General features: G+C 49.0%; 1 protein-coding gene across 1 annotated transcript in view; it reads right to left on the bottom strand.

Moving 5' to 3' along the window:
- APOC2 (apolipoprotein C2) overlaps positions 1-26613 on the bottom strand; it is an 80139-nt gene that overhangs the window by 7169 nt on the left and 46357 nt on the right. The window contains exon 2 of the mRNA XM_069201466.1: positions 2415-2494. Within this exon, the coding sequence (XP_069057567.1) occupies positions 2415-2466 (52 nt within the window). The 5' untranslated portion in view covers positions 2467-2494. The remainder of the gene's footprint in view (positions 1-2414; positions 2495-26613) is intronic.

The following is a 26613-nucleotide window of genomic DNA, read 5'->3' as shown; positions in this document are numbered from 1 at the left end:
GAGGGTAGAGAAGGCCAAACCTGCCTAGGGACTACCCTCATTCAGGAGGATCTCATGGGAGACAGGGGAGGGAGAGAGTGTGAGAAACCGGGAGTGATGTGCACTGTTTTGAGCTGTTAGAAACTGGGCTCCTGGTTTGCTGGGCTATGAGCCCTGGACAGGCAGCAACCACAATCCTTGCCAGGGTGAGGCACAAGTGAACCCCAAATTAACCTGTGCTCACCCCCTGGTAGCTTGACACAGAGCGCACAGGCTTAATTTAAAGGAATGTGTAAAGTTTTTGTGCAACACTTCATACAATAAAGCAGTGAATACACCACACAAAAGTATCCCACACCAGGTTAGAATAGTAGGGCAACATTTAGTAAATAACTTAAGACCAAAATGGCAAAAATCCAATAAGTAGAAGAGGAGTTATGAATTTTTTAAGAATGAACTGTAATATAGTGCCTAAAAGTATAAAACGCCAACCATGGCAATCTGGTCATGTTGGCCGGTAAAAGTCCAAAGTTCAGGCGACTGAGATGGAGTGGAGATTAGTGCCACTGAAGTTTTACCTTCTCAAGGTTTGAGTCAAGAGACCCGTTTGTGTTGGTGAGAGTCCTGAGAAGCAAGACGCAAAGGGCAGGCCGGGCGTCGCGGACAGGCCAAGCGTCGCGGACAAGCCGGGCGTCGCAGACAGGACGGGCGTCGCGGACAGGCTGGAGCTTCAAGCTGGAGATCCCCGTGTGCTGACACTGCTGCTGTGTGAAGTGACCGGCTTGCGTGACTCACGCTGGTTTTTGGGTTAAATGGTGCAGCTCCGGTGGGAACTGGACTCTTTCACAGTCGCAAAGACCACAAAGCTTGCAAGAGCTCAAGAGCCACACCAAGGGTCCAGGACCTGAGGGGTAGCTCTCGAGGCTCAGGAAATCATTGCAGTTGGGAGCTGTTTGAGGAGCCTTTTATGTCATTGAAAGTCAGACCAGGAGTCCAGCAACTAGCCCTGGGGTTGTGGGCTCAAGAGGGAGTTGCAGGTCCAGTGCTTCTTCGCCAGGCAATAGGGCAGGAGGCAGCGGGTCAGCGCAGCAGGCCAGCAGTTCCTTCGGTGCAGCAGAGTGGCAGTACTTGTAGCAGCACCGCAGCCCTTCTTTCTGCCAGAGAGTCCACAGGTCCAGGAGTGTGCTGAAATGACGGTGCCTGAGGTCCTTCTTTTATACCCTGGTGGCCTGGTCCTGGAAAGGAAAACCTTTTGGGCACTGTATTTGAAGTGCATGGAATTCCCTGCCTTCCCTGGCTCCAAGCTGTCTGAAGTGACAATGCAGGGTCATTAAACCCTTTGTGTGGTGACAGGACACAGCCTATTCAGGTGTAATTGAAGCTGGGGCCAGCTCCTCCCTCCCATCCTGCCAGGGATGACCTATTCAGTCACACCTAAGCTCCCATTGTGTGTGGCTGTCTAGGAGGAATACACAAAGCCCCACTGTTCACAATTCACAGTCATGTAAACAGAGACAGGCTCCAGATACCAAGTGGCTAAGGCAAGAAAATGCCAACTTTCTAAAAGTGGCAGTTTCAGAATTTTAATTTAAAATCCAACTTAATCATAAGTTAGTATTTTAAATTAGGTTTCTAGAGACACCAAACATGAACCAGTTATCTTTTCCCATTTGGAAATTATACTTATAAAATATAATAAGGAAACTCCAGTGTTAGCCTGTGGGAGAGATAGGCCTCACAGAAGTGAAAAACAAATGTAAGAGTTTTACACTTCTAGACATGGAAATCTTAAAGTACATACCCTACGTTTTAAATACATGGCACCCAGCCTTGAGCTGTCCAGGGCCTACCATAGAGGTGACATATGTATTAAAAAATAATGTGGGCCAAGCAAAAGGTTTATTTTTTTCAGGTGGAAATGACAGTTTAAAACTGCACACGCAGGCCCTGCAGTGACAGGTCTGAAACATGTTTACAGGGCTACTCATGAGGGTGACACAATCAGTCCTGCAGACCCACTAGTATCTTTAGACTTAAAGGCCCTGGGCACCTCTACTGCACTTTACTAGGGAATTATATTTAAATTAAATATGCAAATTGGGTATAAGCCAATCCTACCGTGTTTAGAGCAGAGAACACAAACACTTTACCACTGGTTAGCAGTGGTGAAGTGCCCAGAGTCCTAAAGCCAACAAAAACAGAATCAGCAAAAAGTGGAGGTCAAAGGTGATGGGGTGACCTTGCAGAGAGGGCCAGGTGTAACAGCAGGGAAAGAGAGCGAGAGGGAGAGAGCGGGGAAAACAATGTGAGACATGGCTGTCTGTCGGATGGGGGACAAGAAACACTGATGCATAGATGTGTGTTATATGGAAGCAGCTTTGCGGGAGAATCTTTTATAAACTTTGCGGGAGAATCTTTGATAAAGCTGTAGTTACCAGTGCAGAATCCAAGGAGCAGCAAAGCAGTGACAGCCACACAAGGGTTCATGGTTCACGACTGGGTACGACCTGTGATACTGGAAGAAAAGAAGACCAGTGAGTAGCCTGTATACCAGGAGACAATTGAGCACCAGGGAGAAGTTTGATCAATGCGGTGCCTGACTAATGAGTAGTTTGACCAATGGTGTGTCTGACCAATCAGGAGTCTGACCAATGAGAAACCTGATACTGAAAAGGAAAGGAATAGAAGTGAGGGGTGTAATCTTTGATACTAAGAAAAATCTGAACACCAATAAGGAGCCTGACAATAAGGAGTCTGACCAATGTGGAGTCTGATCAGTGAGGAATCTGACAAATGGGGAGTGTCATCCATGAACAAAAGGAAGAACAGGGAGGGAGCGTGACTTGTGATACTGGAAGGAAAGGAAGACAAGGGAGGGAGCGTGAGTGATACTGGAAGGAAAGGAAGACAAGGGAGGGAGCGTGACTTGTGAGACTGGAAGGAAAGTAAGACCAGGGAGGGAGCGTGACTTGTGATACTGGAAGGAAAGTAAGACAAGAGAGGGAGCGTGAGTGATACTGGAAGGAAAGGAAGATCAGGGAGGGAATGTGGCTTGTGGTACTGGAAGAAAAGGAAGACCGGGAGGGTGACTTGAGAAAATGGAAGTAAAGGCAAAACAGCAAGGGAGTATGACTTGGTATACTGAAAGAAAAGGAAGACCAGGGAGCGGGAGTGTGACTTGTGATACTGGAAGAAAAGGAAGATGGTGGGGAGTGCTACTTGTGATACTGGAAGAATTCAAAGACCAGGGAGGAGGTGTGACTTGTGAAACTGGAAGAAAACGAAGACCAGGGAGAAGGAGTGAACTGTGATACTGGAAAAAAAGAAGTGACTTTTGATATTGAAGAAAAGCAAGACCAGGGAGAGGGTGCAACTTGTGATACTGGAAGAAGAGAAAGACCAGGGAGGGGGAGTGACTTGTGATGCTGGAAGAAAAGGAAGACCATGGAGTATGACTAGTGATACTTGAAGAGTAGCAGAACTAGTGGGAGGAAGTGGCTGATGATACTGGAAAAAAAGAAAGAATGGGGAGGGAGCACAACTTGTGATACTGAAAGAAAAGGGAGATCTTGGAAGGAGTATGACTTGTTATGGTGGAAGAAAAGGAAGACCAGGGAAGGAGTGTGACTTGTGATACTGCAAGAAAAGGTAGACCAGGGATTGAGAGTGATTTGTGATACTGGAAGAAAAGGAAGACCCAGGAGGGAGTGTTACTTGTGATACTGAAACAAAAGGAAGACCTTGGGAGGAGTATGACTTGTTACAATGGAAGAAAGGGAAGACCAGGGAAGGAGTGTGACTTGGAATACTGAAAGAAAAGGAAGACCAGAGAGGGAGAGTAATTTGTGACACTCAAAGGAAAGGAAAACCAGGGAGAGGGAATGTGACTTGCAAAACTTGAAGAAGAGTGACTTTTGAAACTGGGAAGAAGATGAAGACCAGGAAGGAAGTGTGACTTGTGATACTGGAAGAAAAGGAAGACCAGAGAGAGGGTGTGACTTGTGATACTGGAAGAAAAGGAAGACCAGGGAGGGTCAACAGTGATACTGGAAGAAAAGGAAGACAGGGAGGGGGAGTGACTTGTGATACTGGAAGAAAAGGAAGACCAGTGAGGGAATGTGACTTGTGATACTGGAATAACATGAAGACCAGGGAGGGTGACTTGTGATACTGGAAGAAAAGGAAATCCAGGGAGGGTGACTTGTGATACTAGAAGAAAATGAAAACAAGGGAGGGTGATGACTTGTTTTACTGGAAGAAAAGGAAGACCAGGGAGACAGCATGGATTCTTATACTGGGAGAAAAGGAAGACACGAGTAGAGAGTGACTTGTTATAACTTGTGACTTGTTGAAGACCAGAGAGGAAATGTGACTTGTGATACAGGGAAGTAAAGGAAGACCAGAGTGGGGTGTGTGACTTGGGATACTGGAAGAAAAGGAAGACCAGGGAGGGGGAAAGTGAGTTGTGATCCTGGAAGAAAAGAAAGATCGGGGAGTGTGACTTGTTATCTTTGAAGAAAAGGATGATCAGGGAGGGGCACTTGTAGGAGGCTGACTCTCTATATAGGGTACAAAAATTATGTGCACTGTGTAGATAATCCAATCTGGCCCACCTTGGTTCCCAGAGGAAAAAGCAGGCCACCTAATGCTCTGTTTTTGTGGTAGTGTGGGCTTATCTTGGAGAGCATTTGTTGTACTCACAGTATGAATAAATGTGGACACACACTTGAAGAATACCTCAAGACCAATTCATAACAATTCTTCAGAATTGCAGAACATTCTTAAAACCAAGCTCATCAAAATCGGGTATGTGCTTTGTAAGTTTTGATTTTTCAAAGGTGAGAAAATGCTCTGTTTCTGTGCGTAATTACGCACCGTAAGATTCAATGGGACAAAACTTTGAAAAGTTAAAAAATGCATATAAAATTTGGCAATGTTCTTACAAGTGCCACCTTCTGTTTTTAGGTAGAGGTCAGTGAGATGTCTTAAGGTTCATGAGTTTCCCGGTTTTGGTGGGAGCAACGGCTGAAAGTCTTGTAAAACTAGTGGAAAAAGTTTCCAAAATATTGCAACATTTTTCTGAAGTTTAAAAGGGTCCCAACTTTACATGTCTGATGCAGAGACCCAGGCTCAGGAGCTCAATCTGACCCCCTCACTGGAATATACCTATAAACACCTAGGGGCTCTCTGCCAAACGTCCCACATTCACACTGGGAGGAGTGCTACCACAGAAACGTTTGGACAGCTTGTGGCACAGTACGACAAAGACCATCCCAGAGAAGATTGGGAAGAAGAAACTTCTGAGCAAGAAGCTAACACTGAGAAAAGAGAGGGACTAGTCAGCCCTACTCCCTCCAGCACTGGTGACCCCTCAGAGGAGGACCTACAACTTGACAGACTGTCCAAAAGATTAGCTTTAGAGGCACAACATTTGGATGTGGAAGTTAAAAGAAGAGAGATGAGCTTAGGACCTATCTCCGGTGGCAGCAAACAAATAAATAGGGAGAAAGAGGGATCCTTCAATCTAAAACTCCCAAAAGGAGTTGTCCCCACTCACACTGAAGGTGATGATATAATTAAGTGGTTTTGTGCCTGTGAATGCAAGAGAGTGGCAAGGGAAAATTGGGGCACTTTAATTTGGGGACTGTTCTTTGGTAAATGCAGGGATAGGCTCTTAACATTAAATGTGGCAGAAGCCAAATCCTATGACCTCATGAACGGTACCCCATTTGAAGGCTTTGGATTCACAACTGAAGAGTATTGCATAAAATTCAGGGAGGCTCGCAAAACCCAGAGTCAGTCCTGGGTAGAATTTGTGGACTATTTAGTAAAAATGCTGGATGGATGGTTAGAAGGTAACAAGGTACAAGATTATGATTAGCTTTACAATTTATTCATGAAAGAGCATCTACTGAGTAATTATTACAATGAGAAGCTACATCAGTTCCTGGTAGACCTAGGTCCACTTTTTCCTCAAGAATTGGGGTGGAAAGGCAGACCAGTCGGTCAAGACAAGGGTGACCAAAACAACCAGTGGTGGGAGAAACCAAATGAAGGAGGCCAAAAAGCCCCCCCAAGAGAAAGATGGGAACCAAAACAAAAACAGAGTCTGCGTCAGGCCCCCAAAAACCTGTTCAGGATGGTGGGCCCGAAGACTCCTCCGAGTTCAGGGGTGGGTACAAAGGAAAACACTTTGATCCTGAAAAGTTTTGGTGCCATGATTGCAAAGCCCAAAGGCAAAAAACTGGACACCTTAGCTGTAAAAACAAAAGAATGTCTCGAATCCACCTGCAGTACATGCAGTTGCTAATCTCCAGATCGATTCTAATTTGCGGCCTGACCATATCAGTGAACTTACTTCGGCAACATTAGCCGCTGACGGAGGAGTGGATCTATCCTGTGCTGCCTGGCCCACCAATATGTAGAAATCCAGGCAGCACTGCTTGTTTAATGGGACTAAGGTAGAAGACTTGAGGGACACTGGTGTCATGAGGGTATTTTAGCATCATTTTATGGGCATGTTATTTTGGCCTTAAGGCCTGTAGCTTGTGCCCTTTAGCCTAGCAGTAATTCATTTAATTCATTTTATTATTTTAGCATAAGCCTCATTTTGCGGTGGTGTTTTTATTTCTTTATCTGTTGTTCGCTCTGCCTAGGACTTTTCATTTCTTAGCGCAACATCTTCACTCTGTGCTTGCTCAAGGCTGTGCACGATAATGTTGTTGGTACAAAGTAGAACATAACATTCCCTGCCACTTCAAGGAAACATATGTGTTCTTACTTTAGGGCAGTTTTCTTACAGCACCAGCTGTTTTATCATGAAACATCTCTTTGGCCCTAATGCACTAGAGGGAAGTTCCAGCCAGAATCTGCCACCGCAGGCTGTAGCTTCATTGCAGCTCTCTGCTGAAACTTGACTTCTTTTCTACTTTCATGGGAGAGGACTTTCAGTAGACCAACAGCCCTCTTCGCTACTAGGTATGTTGAGTGGTGTCTTACCAGGGATCCTGAAGGGCAGATTAGGGTTAACACTGCTGTTCTCTAATATAGTGCAGGTAGGAATTCCTATATTTAGCATTGTGACCCATGGTGGGACATTTCCTATGTTTCACTTTTTTTACTGCTCTATTATTATCATGTTTCATTATCCTAATCATTGCAGTACATGCCTTTTTGTCTAGAATGCAGTTGATTCAATAAAACACATTGAACCAAATCCGGGTTCTGTTTGTCCTTTGCATTTGTGAGACAAATGTAACTGAGAGAAAAGGATAAGATCTGTTCCACCACAATTTCCCAGAGAAATCAGAATGTCATTCACAAGGCTGCCACAATTCACCTCTACCCTTGGGTACTGGTGAGGTACTGCTAGCTGATGAAATGGTTAGGCCGACACTTGTCACAAGGTGTAGGATTAGACTCAGTTCCTCACAACCTGGTGGTGCTGCTGAGTGAATCCAGCAGTCTCATTGTTATAATGAAAAATAACACAACATTGCACCATCAACATTTGGTCAGGCACTGAATTAATGATCTTCGCAATATCTCTGTCTCACTACTTGCTAAGGACACCCAGTACTATGGCCCTCATTTTGACTTTAGTGGTCAATTTTCCTGACCGCCAAAGCCAAACCTGCCACCAGACCACCAATGCTGGCAGTCTGCAGACCACCATACTATGAGTGCTGGCAGCCGTCCGCCATCTTTGTGGTGGAAAGTCACCAGCAGTCGTGCTGGCGGTCAGCGGTGCAGAGGTAAGTGCATCGCCAGCACCACCACGGCAGCAGGACGCCACCCGCCGTATTACAAGCCGTAATATGAATTGGGGGAGTCCTGCTGGCGTGGTGGTGCTGGCGACGCAAGACCGTCAGGACCCATCCCCTCCCGGACATCCTCCTTAACGGAGAAGGTAAGTGGGCATCTGAAAAGGAGGAAGGAAGGGTGACTGTGTGTGTGGTTGTGTGTCTGCAGGGGGGGGTAGTGAATGCGCGCATGTATGCAAGTGAACGTGAATGTGTGTCTGTGTGGATGGATGCGATTGAATGGGGGTGTCTGAGTGCATGTTTGTGAGTGAGTGGGCGTGCCTGAGTGTATGTATGCGTATGCTGAATGGGTGTGTATGTGAATGCATGTGTGCATGAAGGGGTGGGGGTGTTTGTGGACAGGTAGAGGGAGTTTTGTGCATGTGTGGGGACATCTGTGCGTGTGTGTGCCAGTGACAGGAATTCCTGTTGCCGGATGCATGACCTCCAGGGTGTTCGTGGCAGGGTGATCGCCACGGAAAGCCTGGTGGCTTGCAGCCTTGTAATCCAGACGGCAGGCTAAGGCCTGCCGCCGGGTTGGAGGTGCTCACCGCTGGCCACGGTGGTGCGACCACACTGGCGGGCCAGGAGGGGTTGTGAAAGCTTGGCATCTGCCAAGCCCCACAACTCTTAATGTGGCGGTCCTTACTGCACGCCCGCGGCATAAGACCACCATGGCGAGGCTAATGAGGCCTTATATATGGAGGCATCCATGATATTGAGGATCTCCTCCTCAGTTGGATAGGTAGCACCTATTTCAGACTATGGCCCTCATTATGACATTGGTGCTAAGTTCCGCTTACTGTCATGCTGACTGCCGCCAACATACCACCGGCGTGGCGGATTACCTCTACCCATATTATGACAAACATATAGCAATCCGTCACTATACAGCCACACACACAAGTCCGTCAGCCCAAAGGTCAGTGATAAACTGGCAGTATCCAAACCCACACCGTTACACCAACAGAACTACAGCCACAACATTATGACCCATGAATCACCGCAGCGGACATTCAACCGCGGTAAACTATTGGCAGTACATACCGCCGTGCTCAAAATACACACACACACACACACACACACAAAACAACACCACATTGGTCAATTTAAATAACACACACCTGACACACATACACACACCACGCACACACACACCACTATAAAACACACACCCACAACCCTTTATGACAAAAAAATATGGATAACTGCAAGAGAGAGAGAGAGACACCAAGAGCACCCACAGAACCAGACCCACATAACACCATCACCCAAACACCATCCATGCACCTCAGAGCAAACACCCCAACACTTCACCCCACACACCCTCACACACACCACTCACACTACACCCATGGAACCACAAAGACACCCCAGGTTCTCAGAGGAGGAGCTAAGGGTCATGATGGAGGAAATCATCCGGGTAGAGCCACAGCTATTCAGATCACAGGTGCAGCAGACATCCATTGCTAGGAAGATGGCGCTATGGCGGAGGATCGTGGACAGGGTCAATGCCGTGGGACAGCACTCCAGAACAAGGGATGACATCAGGAAGAGGTGGAATGACCTACGGGGGAAGGTGCGTTCCGTGGTAGCAAGATCCCAGATAGCAGTACAGAGGACTGGCGATGGACCCACACCTCCTCCCCCACAACTAACAATATGGGAGGAGCAAGTCTTGACAATCATGCATCCTGAAGGCCTGGCAGGAGTAGCAGGAGGACTGGACTCTGGTAAGTCAATTCTTTACTACTATCACCCCCTGTAGCAGGCTGGCCTGGCTTATAGTGGGTACCTGATGGTACTTACACCTTGTGCCAGGTCCAGTTATCCCTAATTAGTAGATTAGTAGTGTTCTAGCAGCTTAGGCTGATAGAGGTAGCTATAGCAGAGCAGCTTAGGCAGAACTAGGAGTCATGCAAAGCTCCTACTATACCACTTATATCATATAGCACAATATCATAAGAAAACACAATACTCAGAGTTACTAAAAATAAAGGTACTTTATTTTAGTGACAATGTGCCAAAAATATCTCAGAGGAGAAATTCCCTTAGGAGGTAAGTAAAATACTCAAAATATACACACAAACCAAAATCAGGTAAGTAAACAGTTAGAAAAGTAGGGCAAACACTGTAGAACACAACAGGATGCAATAGGCCCAGGAGCAACACAAACCACATACCAAGAAAGTGGAACTCGAACTACTTAGGGACCCCAGGCCTAGTGTAGTGTGTAGAGGGTCGCCGGGAGTGCAAGAAAACACCAAGGGTGTCCAAGATACCCCACCCCAAGACCCTGAAAAGTAGGAGTAAAGTTACCCTACTTCCCCAAAAACACACGAAAGTCGTGATAGGAGATTCTGAAAAGACCACAACCGACTGCAAAGCACTGAAGACGGACTCCTGGACCTGAGAACCTGCAAAGCAAGGGGACAAAGTCCAAGAGTCACGAAAGTGTCCAGGGGGACAGGAGCCCACTAAACCCCAGATGAAGGTGCAAAATGGCTGCCTCCGGGTGGATGAAACTGAAGATTCTGCAACGATGGAAGATGCCAGGAACTTCTCCTTTGCACAGAAGGTGTCCCACGGCGTGCTAGAAGACGCATAGTTATTTCCATGCAGAAAGACCGCATACAAGCCTTACTAGCTGCAAAGGTCACAGTTGAAGAAAATGGGTGCTGCATGGGCCCAGGAAGGACCAGGTGGTCGCCCCTTGGAGGAGGAGACAGAGGGGGCCCTCAGCAGCACAGAGAGCCCACGTGGAAGCAGACAGCACACTCAGAAGCTCTTGAACATGGGTTCAAGAAAACTGAGCATGGTGGTCGTCTCAACACTACAAAGGAGGGTCCCACAAAGCCGGTGGTCAACTCAGCGAGTTGAGCAATGCAGGACGGAGTGCTGGGGACCTGGGCTGTGCTGTGCATGAAGGATTCCTTGCAAAAGTGCACAAAAACCCTAGCAGCTGCAGTTCACGCAGTACACAGGATCACTGTCTGGCGTGGGAGGCAAGGACTTACCTCCACCAAATTTGGACAGATGGACCACTGGACTGCCGGGGTCACTTGGATCCAGCTCCTGTGTTCCAGGGACCACGCTCGTCATGATGAGAGGGGACCCAAAGGACCAGTGAAGCAGAAGTTTGATGCCTGCGTTAGAAGGGGGAAGATTCCATTGATCCACGGGAGATTTCGTCTTGGCTTCCAGTGCAGGGTGAAGGCAGACAGCCCCCAGAGCATGCACCACCAGGAAACAGTTGACAAAGCCGTCAGGATTAGGTGCTACAATGTCGCTGGTAGTCGACTTCCTACTTTGTTGCAGCTTTGCAGGCGTCCTGGAGCAGTCAGCGGTCGATCCTTGGCAGAAGTCGAAGAGGGAGATGCAGAGGAACTCTGGTGAGCTCTTGCATTCGTTATCTGACAAGAAGCGCACAGGAGAGACCCTAAATAGCCCTCAGAGGAGGATTAGCCACCTAGTCAGGTAAGCACATATCAGGAGGGGTCTCTGACGTCACCTGCTGGCACTGGCCACTCAGAGGCCTCCATTGTGCCCTCACATCTCTGCATTCAAGATGGCAGAGGTCTGGGACACACTGGAGGAGCTCTGGGCACCACCCCTGGGGTGGTGAGGGACAGGGGAGTGGTCACTCCCCATTCCTTTGTCCAGTTTCGTGCCAGAGCAGGTGCTGGGGGATCCCTGAACCAGTGTAGACTGGTTTATGCAAGGAGGGCACCATCTGTGCCCTTCAAAGCATTTCCAGAGGCCAGGAGAGGCTACTCCTCTCAGGCCCTTAACACCTATTTCCAAAGGGAGAGGGTGTAACACCCTCTCTCAGAGGAAATCCTTTGTTCTGCCTTCCTGGGAGTGGGCTGCCCAGACCCCAGGAAGGCAGAAGCCTGTCTGTGGGTTGACAGCAGCAGTAGCTGCAGTGAAAAACCCAGAGAGCTAGTTTGGCAGTACCTGGGGTCCATGCTGGAGCCCCGCGGATGCATGGGATTGGCACCCCAATACCATATTTGGCATGGGTGGACAATTCCATGATCTTAGACATGTTACATGGCCATGTTCGGAGTTACCATTGTGACGCTATACATAGGTAGTGACCTATGTATAGTGCACACGTGTAATGGTTCTGGTTAGCAGAGGCTCAGTGATACAGTTCGGCACCACACAGGGAACACATACAGGGCACATACTATGAGCACTGGGTTCCTGGCTAGCAGGATCCCAGTGACACATAACAAACATACTGAAAACATAGGGTTTTAACTATGAGCACTGGGCCCTGGCTAGCAGGATCCCAGTGAGACAGTAAAAACACCCTGACATATACTCACAAACAGGTCAAAAGTGGGGGTAACAAGGATAGAAAGAGGCTACCTTCCTACACCCCCCTACCTGCATGCCATTACATACCCCCACCCTCACCCTATCACACACCCCACCATCACAACCCACCCCTCACGAAACCAAGCCCTGCATGCAACACCAATGCATGGACACTCATCACAGACCTGCATGGACAACTATCACTAAAGCATGCACACTAGAGACAGTCACCTAGCCCACCAAATTACTTCTCACAGAAGGCAAAGCTGGCAGGGCAATAACAACCATACACAAGATGTCACACGCAGTAACAATAACACTGCATTTACATCCCCATAGCCAACGTCACCGGAGAGGAGTGCCAGCATCATCCAGTTCCCCCCCAAGAAGAGGCCCACAGTGATGACAGCAGCTCTGGTTGCCTGGATCTGGATGAACAACCTGGCCCATCAGGGACCTCTGGACAGTCGGTTACCCAGGCACAGTCTCACACCACCACAGAGCCTCCCCCCTCAGGAAACACCACCACTATACCCAGCGAGCCCACACCTCTGTCCCCAGGACACATCAATCAGCAGTGTGTCCACCACTACAGGGACCCCAGGCCACCCCACAAACACAGGACGATCAGGGACCTGGGGTCAGTGGCAGTGGGCACACGGTTCAGTGGACAGAGGTACAGGACAGCAGGGAAGCTGGGAGGGTTGCTGTGCGACAGGGGGAGGACAGGCCCAGGGAACCAACACTCCAGGAGGCACTCACCAACATCCTGGGTGCATACCACCATTCCCAGGAGATGATGGGCCAGATACTGTACAAGTTGCAGGAGACCGAGCGGCTGCAGGAGGGACAGTACCTGGGGATCAGGGAGGACCTGAGGGACATCCACACCACCCTGGTCACCATGCGGCGGTGCTGGCAGACATGGCCAACATCATGAGGGAGGCAGTGGCAAACCAACGGGCCCCTGACAACAGCCCTCCACCTCTGCTGCCGCTAGTGGACAGGAGGCCCCACCAAAGGAACAACAGGCCACCAACACCCCTCCCCCTGCAGAAGGAGACCCAGCCCGCAAACGGTCCCTGCGATCCAAGGAGAAGTCAGAGAACATTGGCAAGAACCACGCCAGGAACTAAGACTCTCCCGAATGTCACTGATGTGTCCCACTCTGTCACCCTGTCCACCTTGAACTGCCATGGCTCCACTTTCTATGCCCCCTTGGACAATGCACCGGTGATACAAATAGACTGGACTCTACCCTGGACTTTCCTCCATCAGCAACCCAGCCCATTGCAATACCCCCTCCACTTATTAGCACTTAAATAAACACGCTTGGAAAAAATACAAGTGTGGAGTCTGTCAAATGATTGATCTATGTATTCGTTTAACAAGCTGTAAACTTTGCAATTCAACTGTACAGTAATGTATACATAAGTGTGATCTGTGGTGGGCAGCAGTCAACACACCAGGAGCCGGAGTAAGGCACATTTATCTGAAAATAGAGACGCCAAGGGGTACAGTAAGTGGCCATAGAAGTGGGAAAATCAGCCTGCCATGTACAATGTCCAACACAAAACTGTCAATAGAATGTGAAGTTACAGTGTCTTACCTGTGTGTCACTGGAAGTACTGTTGTATGATTGCTGTTCTGTTGTCCTCATCCTCATCCTCTGCCTCCTCTTCTTCACTGCCCACAGGGTCCACTGCTGCCACATGGCCATCTCCAGCCTCATCGTCCTGCAGAAAAGGCACCTGGCATCTCAAGGCAAGGTTATGCAACATGCAGCATTCCACGATGATCTGGCAGACCTTCTTGAGTGAGTAGTACAGGGATCCACCAGTTAGAGGCAACAAAACCTGACCTTCATCAGGCCAAAGGTCCTCTCAATAATTATTCTTATCCGCCCAAGTGCCTCATTGTAACGTTCCTCTGCCCTTGTCCTGGCATTCCTCACTGGGGTCAGTAGCCATGAGAGGTTGGGGTAACCAGAGTCGCCTGCAAATACCGAGGGATACCTGTTAGACACACACTAACTGTTAGGGCCCACACCATCCCCACACACCAACATCCACTGGGTGGTAACCAGGGCTCACCTATTAGCCACATCCCGTGCCTCTGGAGTTGAGCCATCACATTTGGGATGCTGCTATGCCTCAGGATAAAGGCATCATGCACAGACCCAGGATACTTCGCATTGGTATGGGAGGTGTACTGGTTCGCCAGGCACACTATCTGCACAATCATCGAGTTAAAGCTCTTTCGATTTCTGAACACCTGTTCATTTCTCCTGGTGGGGGACAAATGCAATATGTGTACCATCAGTAGCCCCAATAATGTTGGGGATATGTCCCATTGCATAAAAGTCAGCTTTCACTGTGGCCAAATCTTCCACCTGTGGGATAACTGTGTGTTTAAGCATGGCAGACAACACTCTGGTAAGCACTATTGAGAACATTGGCTGTGACATTCCTGCTGCCAAGCCCACTGTCACTTGGAAGGAGCCAGTTGCCAAGAAATGGATCACAGATAGGACTTGCACAAGAGGAGGGATCCTGGTGGGCTCACGGATAGCAGATATCAGATCAGGCTCCAATTGGGCACACAGCTCTGTGATTGTGGCCCTGTCAAGTCTATAGGTGAGGATGATGTGCTTGTCCATCATTGTAGACAAGTCCACCAGCGGTCTGTACACGGGGGGATGTCTCCATCTCCTATTCATCTGCAGCGGTTGTAATCTAGGGGGCAAAACGGGGAGCAGCTGGTCGGTATTCCACATTTCCAAACACTACACTGCATTGCATGTTGTGACTGTAATAGAATATTGTTGAATATGCCCAAATTGTGCCTATGTGTACAGTGACTCAGTTAGGTGCCATAGCCTGCCCCCCCCCTCTGAAATGGCATCCGCCTGTCTTGTGTGGACGGACATGTAGAAATGAGGTAATTCGGCTGATGTTGTGCGCCATTGCAGGAGGCGGTCGGGTACCGCCGTGCAACTCCTCATTGGTTGTCATTGGGCCCTATGGGTTACAGTGGCCAATGGTGATGTACGCCGGCGGTGACGGTATGCACCGTCGTGGATGTGACCACCATTTTCTATCTGTTCACTCACTTGCTACCTGACCTTCAACAGGAGATACACTGCAAGTGCTGCTGTGACCTGTGTCTGGAACCGACCATGGCTCGTGTCACTGGGGAAAAGGCCCCTGCCTTCACCGCTGCAGAGTTGGAGAGACTGGTGGATGGGGTCCTACCCCAGTACAGAATGCTGTATGTATCTCCAGACCAACAGCTGAGTACACTGTGAGCACGATGTATGGGGCATGAATGTATAGAGTGCTGTGTGTGAGGGCCTCGTGCAGAGGGGGCGGGTTGGTGGGAGGGTCCTGGGCAGCGTGATGCATGTATGGTGGGCAATGTCTGTGCGCAAGGGGATGTGAGGGCTATGATGGGACATGAGTGTAACAGGCCGGACGGTCTGACTGATACCTTTTTCCATGTGTATTTTTTTGCAGGTCAGCACCCATCAGAAAAAGGGTATATGGCGTGCCATCTGCAAGGATGTGTGGACCCTGGGGGTCTACGGCAGGCTGACCACCCACTGTCGCAAACGGTGGGAGGACCTGAGGCACTGGGCAAGGAAGACAGCAGAGCCCAGCTGGGAGTGGCCTCCTAACAAGAAAGGGGTGCCAGTCGAACCCTGACCCCCCTGATGTCCCGCATACTGGTGGTGGCCTATCCGGAGCTGGATGGGCGCTTGAGCACAGCAGCCACAAGGGGGTGAGTACAGCTTCACAATATACTACTTGCGCATGGTAGGGTGGTCTCCGGGTGGGAGATGTGGGTCTGTAGGTGCCTCTATGCCAGGCCAGACATTGCTGGGTAGGTCCCATGTTGGGCAGGGTCTGATGCACACCACCTCCTACCCTGCTAGTAGGCATCCACTACTGTGCTGGGCTCTGTTGGTCTCAGGTATGCTGCAATTGACGTTAGGTATCCTTGTCCATGGGCTGGTGAGTAGCATTGTTACTGTTATTGCATTGCCTAGTGCGTAGGGCTGTTCCCTGTGTGTGTGTGTGTGTGTGTGTGTCGTGTACGCCAACGGTGGTGTTGTTGCCACCATTGCCCAAGTGTATCCTTGGTCTCTCCCCCCCTTTTTGTTTTGTCACCCTGCCCTTATGTGCATTCGCATCATCTGGCAGAGGCACTGGTGACTGGTGACGGAGGGAGCTGCATCCCACATTTCCCAGGAGGCCGAATCCACTGACAGTGAGGGCACTAGTGGGACGGAGGGCGTGGGGAGCACCATGGCGGAGAAAGGAGGGGACAGTTCTGAGAGTGATTCGTCCTCCGATGGAAGCTCCCTTGTGGTGGCAGACACTTCTGTGGCCACCCCAACTACAGGTACAGCCGCCACCCCATACCAGCTCCGCCCTCCCAGCAGCCCCTCAGCATACTTCCTGTGCCCGCTCACCCAGGAGGCTAGGCATCTCCTTTGCCCGAGGCACCTCAGGCCCTGCCCCAGTTAGCCCTGCTGCCCTGAGTGAAGAGGCTATTGACCTCCTGCAATCCACCTCTGTTGGCAGGCAACCATAGTGAATGCCATCCAGGGGCTGGCAGCCCATTTGCAACAAACAAATGCATTCCTGGAGGGCATTCACTCAGGCATGGCGGCCCAACAGAGATTAATCCAGGCTCTGGCATCCTCTTTGATGGCAACCATTGTCCCTGTTTCTAGCATCCCCCCTTCAACTTCCTCTACCCATTACCATTCCCCTCAATCCCAACCTATCCCAAGCACACAGGCAGACCAGCATGCACACAAGACAACACACAGGAGTGGTTCAGGCAAACACAAGCACCACACATCATCCCACAGGAACTCACATAAACACCATCCAGATGCAGACAAACCAACATCCACTGTCTCCACTGTGTCCCCCTCCTCCTCCTCGTCCACCTCCCTCCCAGTTGCATCTACACTCACACCTGCATGCACTACATCCACACCCACTGCCTCCATCACCATCACGCATATCACTACATGCCCTTCACTGGCAGTCACCACCCCCACATCCATGCATACATCCCCTGGGTCCTCTCTCACTGTGTCTGTGCCCCCTCCTCCCAAAGTACCTAAATGCAAGCACTCAGACACCCAACAGCCATCCTCCTCACAACAGCATCCAGCCCATGCACCTGCACCCAAACTCAGTAGACAGATATGTAGGAGGCTGGCCTGGCTTGTAGTGGGTACCAAGGGGTACTTACACTCTGTACCAGATCCAGGTATCCCTTATTAGTGTAGAAGAGGTGTTTCTAGCAGCACAGGCTGATAGAAGGTAGCTATAGCAGAGCAGCTTAGGCTGAACTAGGAGACATGCAAAGCTCCTACTATACCACTGGTGTCATATGCACAATATCATAAGAAAACACAATACACAGATATACTAAAAATAAAGGTACTTTATTTTTATGACAATATGCCAGAAGTATCTCAGTGAGTACCCTCAGTATGAGGATGCCAAATATACACAAGATATATGTACACAATACCAAAAATATGCAGTAATAGCAAAAGGAAGTAATGCAAGCAGTGTAAAGTTACAATAGATTGCAATAGGAGCACATAGGTATGGGGGCAACACAAACCATATACTCCAAAAGTAGAGGGTCGCTGGGACTGTAAGAAAACAGTAAGGGTTAGAAAAATAGCCCACCCCAAGACCCAGAAAAGTAGGTGTAAAGTGCACTAAAGTTCCCCAAAGGACATAGAAGTCGTGATAGGGGAATTCTGCAGGAAAGACACAAATCAGCAATGGAACAACGATGGATTTCCAAACGAGGGTACCTGTGGAACAAGGGGACCAAGTCCAAAAGTCACAAGCAAGTCGGAGATGGGCAGATGCCCAGGAAATGCCAGCTGTGGGTGCAAAGAAGCTGCTACTGGACAGTAGAGGCTGAAGATTCTGCAGGAACGACAAGGGCTAGGAACTTCCGCTTTAGAGGATGGATCCCTCACGCCGTGGAGAGTCGTGCAGAAGTATTTTCCTGAAGAAAGACCGCCAACAAGCCTTGCTAGCTGCAAATTGTGCGGTTAGGGGTTTTGGATGCTGCTGTGGCCCAGGAGGGACCAGGATGTCGCCAATTGTGTTTGGGGATAGAGGGGGCGTCGAGCAAGACAAGAAGCCCTCTCAGAAGCAGGCAGCACCCGCAGAAGTGCCAGAACATGCACTACAAAGTGGAGTGAAACGGTGCTCACCCGAAGTCGCACAAAGGAGTCCCACGTCGCCGGAGGAGAACTTAGGAGGTTGTGCAATGCAGGTTAGAGTGCCATGGACCCAGGCTGGACTGTGCACAAAGGATTTCTGCCGGAAGTGCACGGAGGCCGGAGTAGCTGCAAAAGTCGCGGTTCCCAGCAATGCAGTCTGGCGTGGGGAGGCAAGGACTTACCTCCACCAAACTTGGACTGAAGAGTCCCTGGACTGTGGGAGTCACTTGGACAGAGTTGCTGGATTCAAGGGACCTCGCTCGTCGTGCTGAGAGGAGACCCAGGGTATCGGTGATGCAGTTCTTTGGGGCCTGCGGTTGCAGGGGGACGATTACGTCGACCCACGGGAGATTTCTTCGGAGCTTCTAGTGCAGAGAGGAGGCAGACTACCCCCACAGCATGCACCACCAGGAAAACAGTCGAGAAGGCGGCAGGATCAGCGTTACAGAGTTGCAGTAGTCGTCTTCGCTACTTTGTTGCAGTTTTGCAGGCTTCCAGCGCGGTCAGCAGTCGATTCCTTGGCAGAAGGTGAAGAGAGAGATGCAGAGGAACTCGGATGAGCTCTTGCATTCGTTATCTAAGGAAATCCCCAAAGCAGAGACCCTAAATAGCCAGAAAAGAGGGTTTGGCTACTTAGGAGAGAAGATAGGCTAGCAACACCTGAAGGAGCCTATCAGAAGGAGTCTCTGACGTCACCTGCTGGCCCTGGCCACTCAGAGCAGTCCAGTGTGCCAGCAGCACCTCTGTTTCCAAGATGGCAGAGGTCTGGAGCACACTGGAGGAGCTCTGGGCACTTCCCAGGGGAGGTGCAGGTCAGGGGAGTGGTCACTCCCCTTCCCTTTGTCCAGTTTCACGCCAGAGCAGGGCTGAGGGGTCCCTGAACCAGTGTAGACTGGCTTATGCAGAAATGGGCACCATGTGTGCCCATGAAAGCATTTCCAGAGGCTGGGGGAGGCTACTCCTCCCCTGCCTTCACACCATTTTCCAAAGGGAGAGGGTGTAACACCCTCTCTTAGAGGAAGTCCTTTGTTCTGCCATCCTGGGCCAAGCCTGGCTGGACCCCAGGAGGGCAGAAACCTGTCTGAGGGGTTGGCAGCAGCAGCAGCTGCAGTGAAACCCCAGGAAAGGCAGTTTGGCAGTGCCAGGGTCTGTGCTAGAGACCCGTGGGATCATGGGATTGCACCAACAATGCCAGGATGGCATAGAGGGGGCAATTCCATGATCTTAGACATGTTACATGGCCATATTCGGAGTTACCATTGTGAAGCTACACATAGGTAGTGACCTATATGTAGTGCACGCGTGTAATGGTGTCCCCGCACTCACAAAGTCCGGGGAATTGGCCCTGAACAATGTGGGGGCACCTTGGCTAGTGCCAGGGTGCCCACACACTAAGTAACTTTGCACCTAACCTTTACCAGGTAAAGATTAGACATATAGGTGACTTATAAGTTACAATAGCAATAGTACAAAAAACTTTATTCGACTTTCAGCAAGTCATAAAAGTAACAAATATTTTACATTTTATTATACGATAAATACAATAAATAAGCTAAAATCTTAATGATTTACAATAATAAAAGATCCATACATGAAAAAAAAAAAATGTGAAAAGTTCTTTAAAAAAAATTCTAGATACTAACCGTTAGATAAAACAATTCAAGTTATATTGCTACCCCCATGCGCTTTCTTGTGTTTAATACGGAGCATAAAAAATTGGCCAAGGTTCCGCACATCTCAATGGATGATAGCACCTGGAGGCTGGCATACGCGGTACGACACTGAGGGAGATTGATTAGCCTTAGAAGAGGGGCTACTAAGCGATTTCTTTGCTTGGCGTAAAATTTGCAAAATAAAACCACATGGATTGTGGTTTGTGGTGCCTTTGCATCACATGGGCAGGCCTTCAAGGTGGTGCTCCTTTCATTCATAGTTGGGAAGGTCACTAGACGGTGGAATATCTCTAGCCTCAGTCTGGTGAGAACAAAACGATGGCGGGGATTTATCACATTCGTCAGATAAGGCTGAATGGCCTCCGTCGACAAGATTATTTGATTGTGAATGACGGTGGGCTTTTTTGATTCGACCTCCCATCGTAAATCTTCTAGATATTTTAATGCCAGAGCACTCAGATCCTTCCTAGAGATTGTAACCAGCAAAGCTGGATTTGTGTAATAAGCTTTGTTGCCCATGTTTTCAAAAAAAGTCATAATGTATCTTAGCCAAGGCACCCTTATTGCGCATATAGACTCCATGCAGTCGGTAAAAATGGCCTTATTTAGTTCAGTATGTTCCAAGGTCCAAATTTTGTGCCATAGCAGTAAGGGTTGAATCTTTATCAAGTTGGTAATAAAGGGGAACCCCAGTTCTGAATGAATTATGTATGATGAAGTACCTTTTGGTACCATCAATAGATATCTTATAAAATCATTTTGAACCGTCTGCACCAGATTACAATCGGTGTATCCCCAAATACCGGACCCATACGTGGCGGCTGGGATGCACTTAGCTTTGTAAATTTTTATCATATTTGGCGGGGCAATCCCCCCTATCCTTTTGGAAAAAAGCCTTAGTGCCATCGTTGTTTTTATAAGCTGGGCTTTTTTTGTCTTCCTACAATTAGCCCTGGAGCCCTGATTGTCAAACATTATGCCCAGATAGGAAAAGGAACGAGCAGTTTCTACTCTCCCCTCCGCGGTTGTAATGTTATAGGATTTGCCGCGTTTCCCACCACAGTTCATAATGAACGTTTTTGAGCGATTGACAGTAAGACCCAATTGTGACATAAATGTAATACAAGTAGTTAAAAGTTTTTGTAAGGCTAACGGGGTCCTGGCCATTAAAACTGCGTCACCTGCATAAAGTAAGACCGGGACAGCGCGATTGCCTATTTGGGGTAGATCGTTGCAGTTAGTAGCCAACACATTTTCTAGGTTATTTATATACATCGAGAACAGGAACGGGGCGAGAACACAGCCTTGGCGCACGCCTCTAAATATGCCAAAAGGGCGAGTACTTTCCCCCTTTAGGCCGTACCTCACTCTTGCTCTGCACCCTGTGTACATGTCTCGTATAAACTGAATTATGGCTGGTTCTACCCCCATGCTGCTTAAGGTATCCCATAACATGTCATGTAATACACAGTCAAATGCTGATGATAGGTCAATGAAAGCCAGGTGCAGATTACCTTCTCTAATCCTTGTATACTTTCCTATGATAATTCTTAGATTCAGGCTTTGGTCCACTGTCCCAATACCTTTCCGGAATCCGTATTGGACAGAAGATAAAGCTCTCTTTTCTTCTGCCCATGTTTGCAATCTGTTCAGGATGATTCTCCCTGCTAATTTAGCCGTTGAGTCCAGCAGGGAGATTGGTCTGTAACAGGCTGGGTTAAGACGGTCACCTTTTTTATATATAGGAATTATATTAGAATCTCGCCAAGATGGTAGGGGACCTTGTATGCAAATGTCCCTTAGTGACTGCGTTAGTACAGGGCCCCATAGGTGGATATTGGCCTTGTATATATCAATTGGGACGCCATCGGGGCCCGGAGCTTTCCCTGATTTGCTTAGAGATATGGCTTCCTCTACCTCCTCAAGGCTAGATTGTGGGGTTATTAACAAGCGTGTGCCTTCCTGGAGGGCTTGATCATACACGGGTAATGTAGGGTTCTCTTCGCTGTCCCGCGCATATATTTTAGAATAGTGTGCGATCCAGTCTTCTTCGGATATCGCTATTTCCATCCTGGGGGGGTCTCTGTCCCCGAGCATAGGTGACTTCATTGTTTTCCAAAAAAGAGTATTATCTTTCGTGCGGCTAGCTGTGTGTAGAGTTTCCCACAGAGTTCTTTTTAGAGTCAATTTCCTTCCCTTCATTGCTGCTTTATATTCTTGTCTACACTTACGTATCTCAATTAAGGATCTTTTTGAGGCTTTTAAAGCCTTTTTCAATTTCCTATGTGCTTGTGAGCAGTTATAATCAAACCATCCAGTGGCCCTTTTTTTCCCAGGTTACCCCTTCTAGTAGTAAGGGCTTTCTTTATAAATTGCATGATCAAAGTAAAGGCATTTAAACGTCGCCCTAGATCTAAATTCTCACTTAAACAGTCTGCAAAAGCGTGCTTGCAGTCGCTTAGTAACTGTTTGAGAAGAAAGTCGGGGTCAGTCTGTAACCATTTCAGGGTGTAACCGTTACGTGGCATTAATTCAATGTCGTCTATCAGGGTGGGCCTGTCGTCTCTATCAGCTGTTGGGGGAGTTATTAGGAGGTTGAGGCTCTGGGGATAGTGATCACTAATTACGATGTCATGCAAAGTATATTTCTTGAGGTAGTGTGAAAAATGGGTTGACATTAAAACGTAATCAATCACTGTATTTGCACCCCTTCCGTTTTATGTTGGATTAAACTTTGATTCAGCAGTGTATAATTCATTTGCGAAGGATAAATTGTGGGTTTGTGCCAGTAAATTCAACAGGCACTGTTCTGGGTTAAGTGAATTTGGCACCTGTTTGCTATGGAATCTATTGTGTAAGATATATGTTCTTTGTTTGAAGCCCACCCTGATTTGTATTCTATCTGGACTAGTTCATCTGAAGGAGCTGTCATATACTTATAAGTTACTTAAGTGCAGTGTAAAATGGCTGTGAAATAACGTGGACGTTATTTAATTCAGGCTGCAGTGGCAGGCCTGTGTAAGAATTGTCAGAGCTCCCTATGGGTGGCAAAAGAAATGCTCCAGCCCATAGGGATCTCCTGGAACCCCAATACCCTGGGTACCTCAGTACCATATACTAGGGAATTATAAGGGTGTTCCAGTATGCCAATGTGAATTGGTGAAATTGGTCACTAGCCTGTTAGTGACAATTTGGAAAGCAGAGAGAGCATAACCACTGAGGTTCTGGTTAGCAGAGCCTCAGTGAGACAGTTAGTCATCACACAGGGAACACATACAGGGCACACTTATGAGCACTGGGGCCCTGGCTGGCAGGGTCCAAGTGACACATACACTAAAACAACATATATACAGTGAAATATGGGGGTAACATGCCAGGCAAGATGGTACTTTCCTACAGGGGTGTAGAAGCTGAGTCTGTAGTTCAGGTATGATGGTCCGGTGTTGTGGAGTGCCTTGTGTGCATGGGTGAGGAGCTTGAAGGTGATCCTTTTGTTGACGGAGAGCCAGTGAAGGTCTCTTAGGTGGGGGGTGATGTGGCAGTGGCGAGGGATGTTGAGGATAAGTCGGACGGAGACATTTTGGATGCGTTGGAGGCGTTGGAGAAGTTTGGATGAGATACCGGTGTAGAGGGCGTTGCCGTAGTTGAGTCTGCTGCTGACGAGGGCCTGGGTTAAAGTTTTTCTTGTTTCTGTTGGGATCCATTTGTAGACTCTGTGAAGCATGCAGACGATGTTGTAGCAGGAGGAGGAGATGGCGCTGACCTGCTTTGACATGGAGAGTGAGGAGTCGATGGTGAAGCTGAGATTTTGTGCGCTGTTGGTGGGTGTCGGTGGGGGACCCAGCGTGGACGGCAACCATGAGCTGTCCCAGGCGGAGGGGGTGCGCCCAAGGATGAGGACCTCTGTTTTGTCCGAGTTCAGTTTTAGCCGGCTGTCTCTCATCCAGTCGGCGATGGCTTTTAGTCCCTCGTGGAGGTTGGTTTTAACGGTGTGCGGGTCCTTCGTGAGGGAGAAGATGAGTTGGGTGTCGTCGGCGTAGGAGGTGATGTTGAGGTTGTGCTGGCGGGCCACTTGTGCGAGGGGGGCCATGTAGATGTTGAACAGCGTCGGGCTGAGGGATGAGCCCTGGGGTACGCTGCAGATGATGTTGAAGGCTTTGGACTGGTACGGGGGAGGTGGACTCTTTGGGTTCTGCCGGCGAGGAAGGATGCGGTCCATTCGAGGGCTTGGTCCTGGATTCCTGCTGCGTGGAGGCGGGATTTTACGGTGTGGTGACAGACGGTGTCAAAGGCAGCAGATAGGTCTAGGAGGATGAGGGCTGATGTCTCTGCATTGTCGAGGTGGCTTCTGATGTCGTCTGTGGCGGCGAGGAGGGCGGTTTCGGTGCTGTGGTTGCGTCTGAAGCCGGACTGGGAGGGTTCGAGGATGTTGTTGTCTTCGAGGTACTGAGTGAGCTGAGTTTTGACAATTTTTTCGATGACCTTCGCCGGGAAAGGGAGCAGAGAGATGGGCCGGAAGTTTTTCAGGTCCTTGGGGTCTGCCTTTGGTTTCTTGAGAAGGGCGTTGATTTCGGCGTGTTTCCAGCTTTCCGGGAATCTTGCAGTTTCGAAGGAGATGTTGATGGCTTTCCGTAGGTGTGGTGCGATGGCTGTGTATGCTTTGTTGAAGATGTGGTGTGGGCAGGGGCTGATGGTGATCCGGAGTGGATGGAGTTCATGGTCTTGCGGGTATCGTCGTTGCTGATGTTGGTCCAGGAGGTCAGTTGGCTGGAGTGGGTGGAGTTCGTGGTGGGTTGGGTAGGAGCGTCCGTAGTGTGAGGGGAGTTGAAGCTGTCGTGGATGTCCGTGATTTTTTGGTGGAAGGCAGTTGCTAAGGCGTCGCATAGTTCTTGGGAGGGGGTGATGTCGTTGACGGTGGCGTTTGGGTTGGAGAGTTCTTTTACAATGCTGAAAAGTTCTTTGCAGTCATGGGCGTTGGGGGTCCTGTATCCCAGAATATGGAACTTCTCTGCCACTAGAGGTCGCAGTGCCACCAAATTTGGCACACTTTCAGGTTTTGATCTTTGGGACCCTTGAGGGGAATTTAGTCAGGCTGCTGTGTCTAGTTCATTGGTCAGGGGCCGGACCTCACTGGTTTCTTGCCTGCAGGATGCAGGGAGTGATGCATTCACTCAGAGGGAGGTTCTTGGTGATTTCTAGAAGGTTGGAGGTTCTCTTGGGTTTCTTAAAGTCTGTCTGATGTCCAGTCAACCCCTCAGTAGCGATTGTCAAATCCTGGGTACAGCAGGCAGGGTTTGGTGCCATTTTCTCCTGGCAACTGGACGTCTGTTCTCGAGTCTTGGGTCTTCTTTGTCATGGGCCTTCCTGTGTTCATCGAGTCTGATTTCCAGGTCTTGGGATACCCACTAAACACTGTATTTAGTGGGTGTTAGAGGGGGTTCCTGTTAGTGGCCAATGTGCCACTTACCTTTGGGTGGCTACACCCACTATGTGACCACTTTCTGTGGGAAGGGGTCATATCCCTAACCCTGGTTGGCTATTTTCCTGTCATTCAAGATTAAGGAAAATGAAATGGAGTGGTCACCTCGTCTGCCACACCTGAGGGTGGCCACACCCCCTAGCGTTTGTGTGTTTTCCCGCAGTTCATCCCGCCAAATGTTGGGTCTGGGACAAGAGATGGACATCTGCTGCTAGCAGCAAATGGCTGGAGTGGAGTTTTAAAGGCAGCATAGCATTAGAATCTTCCGGTCAGGGTAGGGGACATCCCTGGGGGAGGAGGTGTGGCACCTCCGCCCAGGAAACGCCTTGTCTTCTGGTCCCAAAGAGCAGGAGTTCTCACCCCAGGGATCTAAAATCATGTCTATGGGTGACAGGCTGGTTTAGACTAGCCAGCAACCATCCCAGGGTGATGTAGGGTTTGCAGGGGCACCTCTGATGTGCCCCTGGGTACATGGTATAATAAATCCAGCACTGGCACCTGTGATGATGTATTATTCTGAGTTGTTTGATACCAAACAACCCAGGGTTCAGAGTAGCCCTCATGTAGTTGGGGAACTCGTAATGACTAGTGTACAGCACACATATTTGCTATGGCATCCTTGTACACTTATTATGTCTTATGGTTTTGTAAAGACACAGTAGGGGCATATTTGTTCATGCACACATATGCCCTCACATGCATTATAGTGCACCCTGCTTAAGGGCTGTAAGGCTTGCCAGAGGGGTGACGTACATATAGTGCATGCAGTGTCAGTGGACAGGGCACTTTTGGTGGGTGCCATGTCAAATTTGTGACTTTTAAATACACCTTGTTATGCCCTTGCAGTGGCAGTCTGCATGAGACTGACGTGGGGTCTCTCAGAGTGGCACAAATGGTGCTGCAGCTCTGGGGGCCTGCTTCAGTCCCCATGCCTTAGGTACCAAGGGTACCATTTGCTAAGGACTTACAAAGGTGGCAAAAGTGCCAAAACATAGCTACCGTTTTGGGGAAAGAGTACTGGCCCTGGAAACCTTTTTAGCAGGGTCACTGGGCACTTACAGTTCAAAACCCCATCAAGTTCCA

Source organism: Pleurodeles waltl, chromosome 7 (assembly GCF_031143425.1).
Source record: "Pleurodeles waltl isolate 20211129_DDA chromosome 7, aPleWal1.hap1.20221129, whole genome shotgun sequence".
NCBI classification, from domain to species: Eukaryota; Metazoa; Chordata; class Amphibia; order Caudata; family Salamandridae; genus Pleurodeles; species Pleurodeles waltl.
This window is presented reverse-complemented; position numbering and strand designations above follow the sequence as displayed.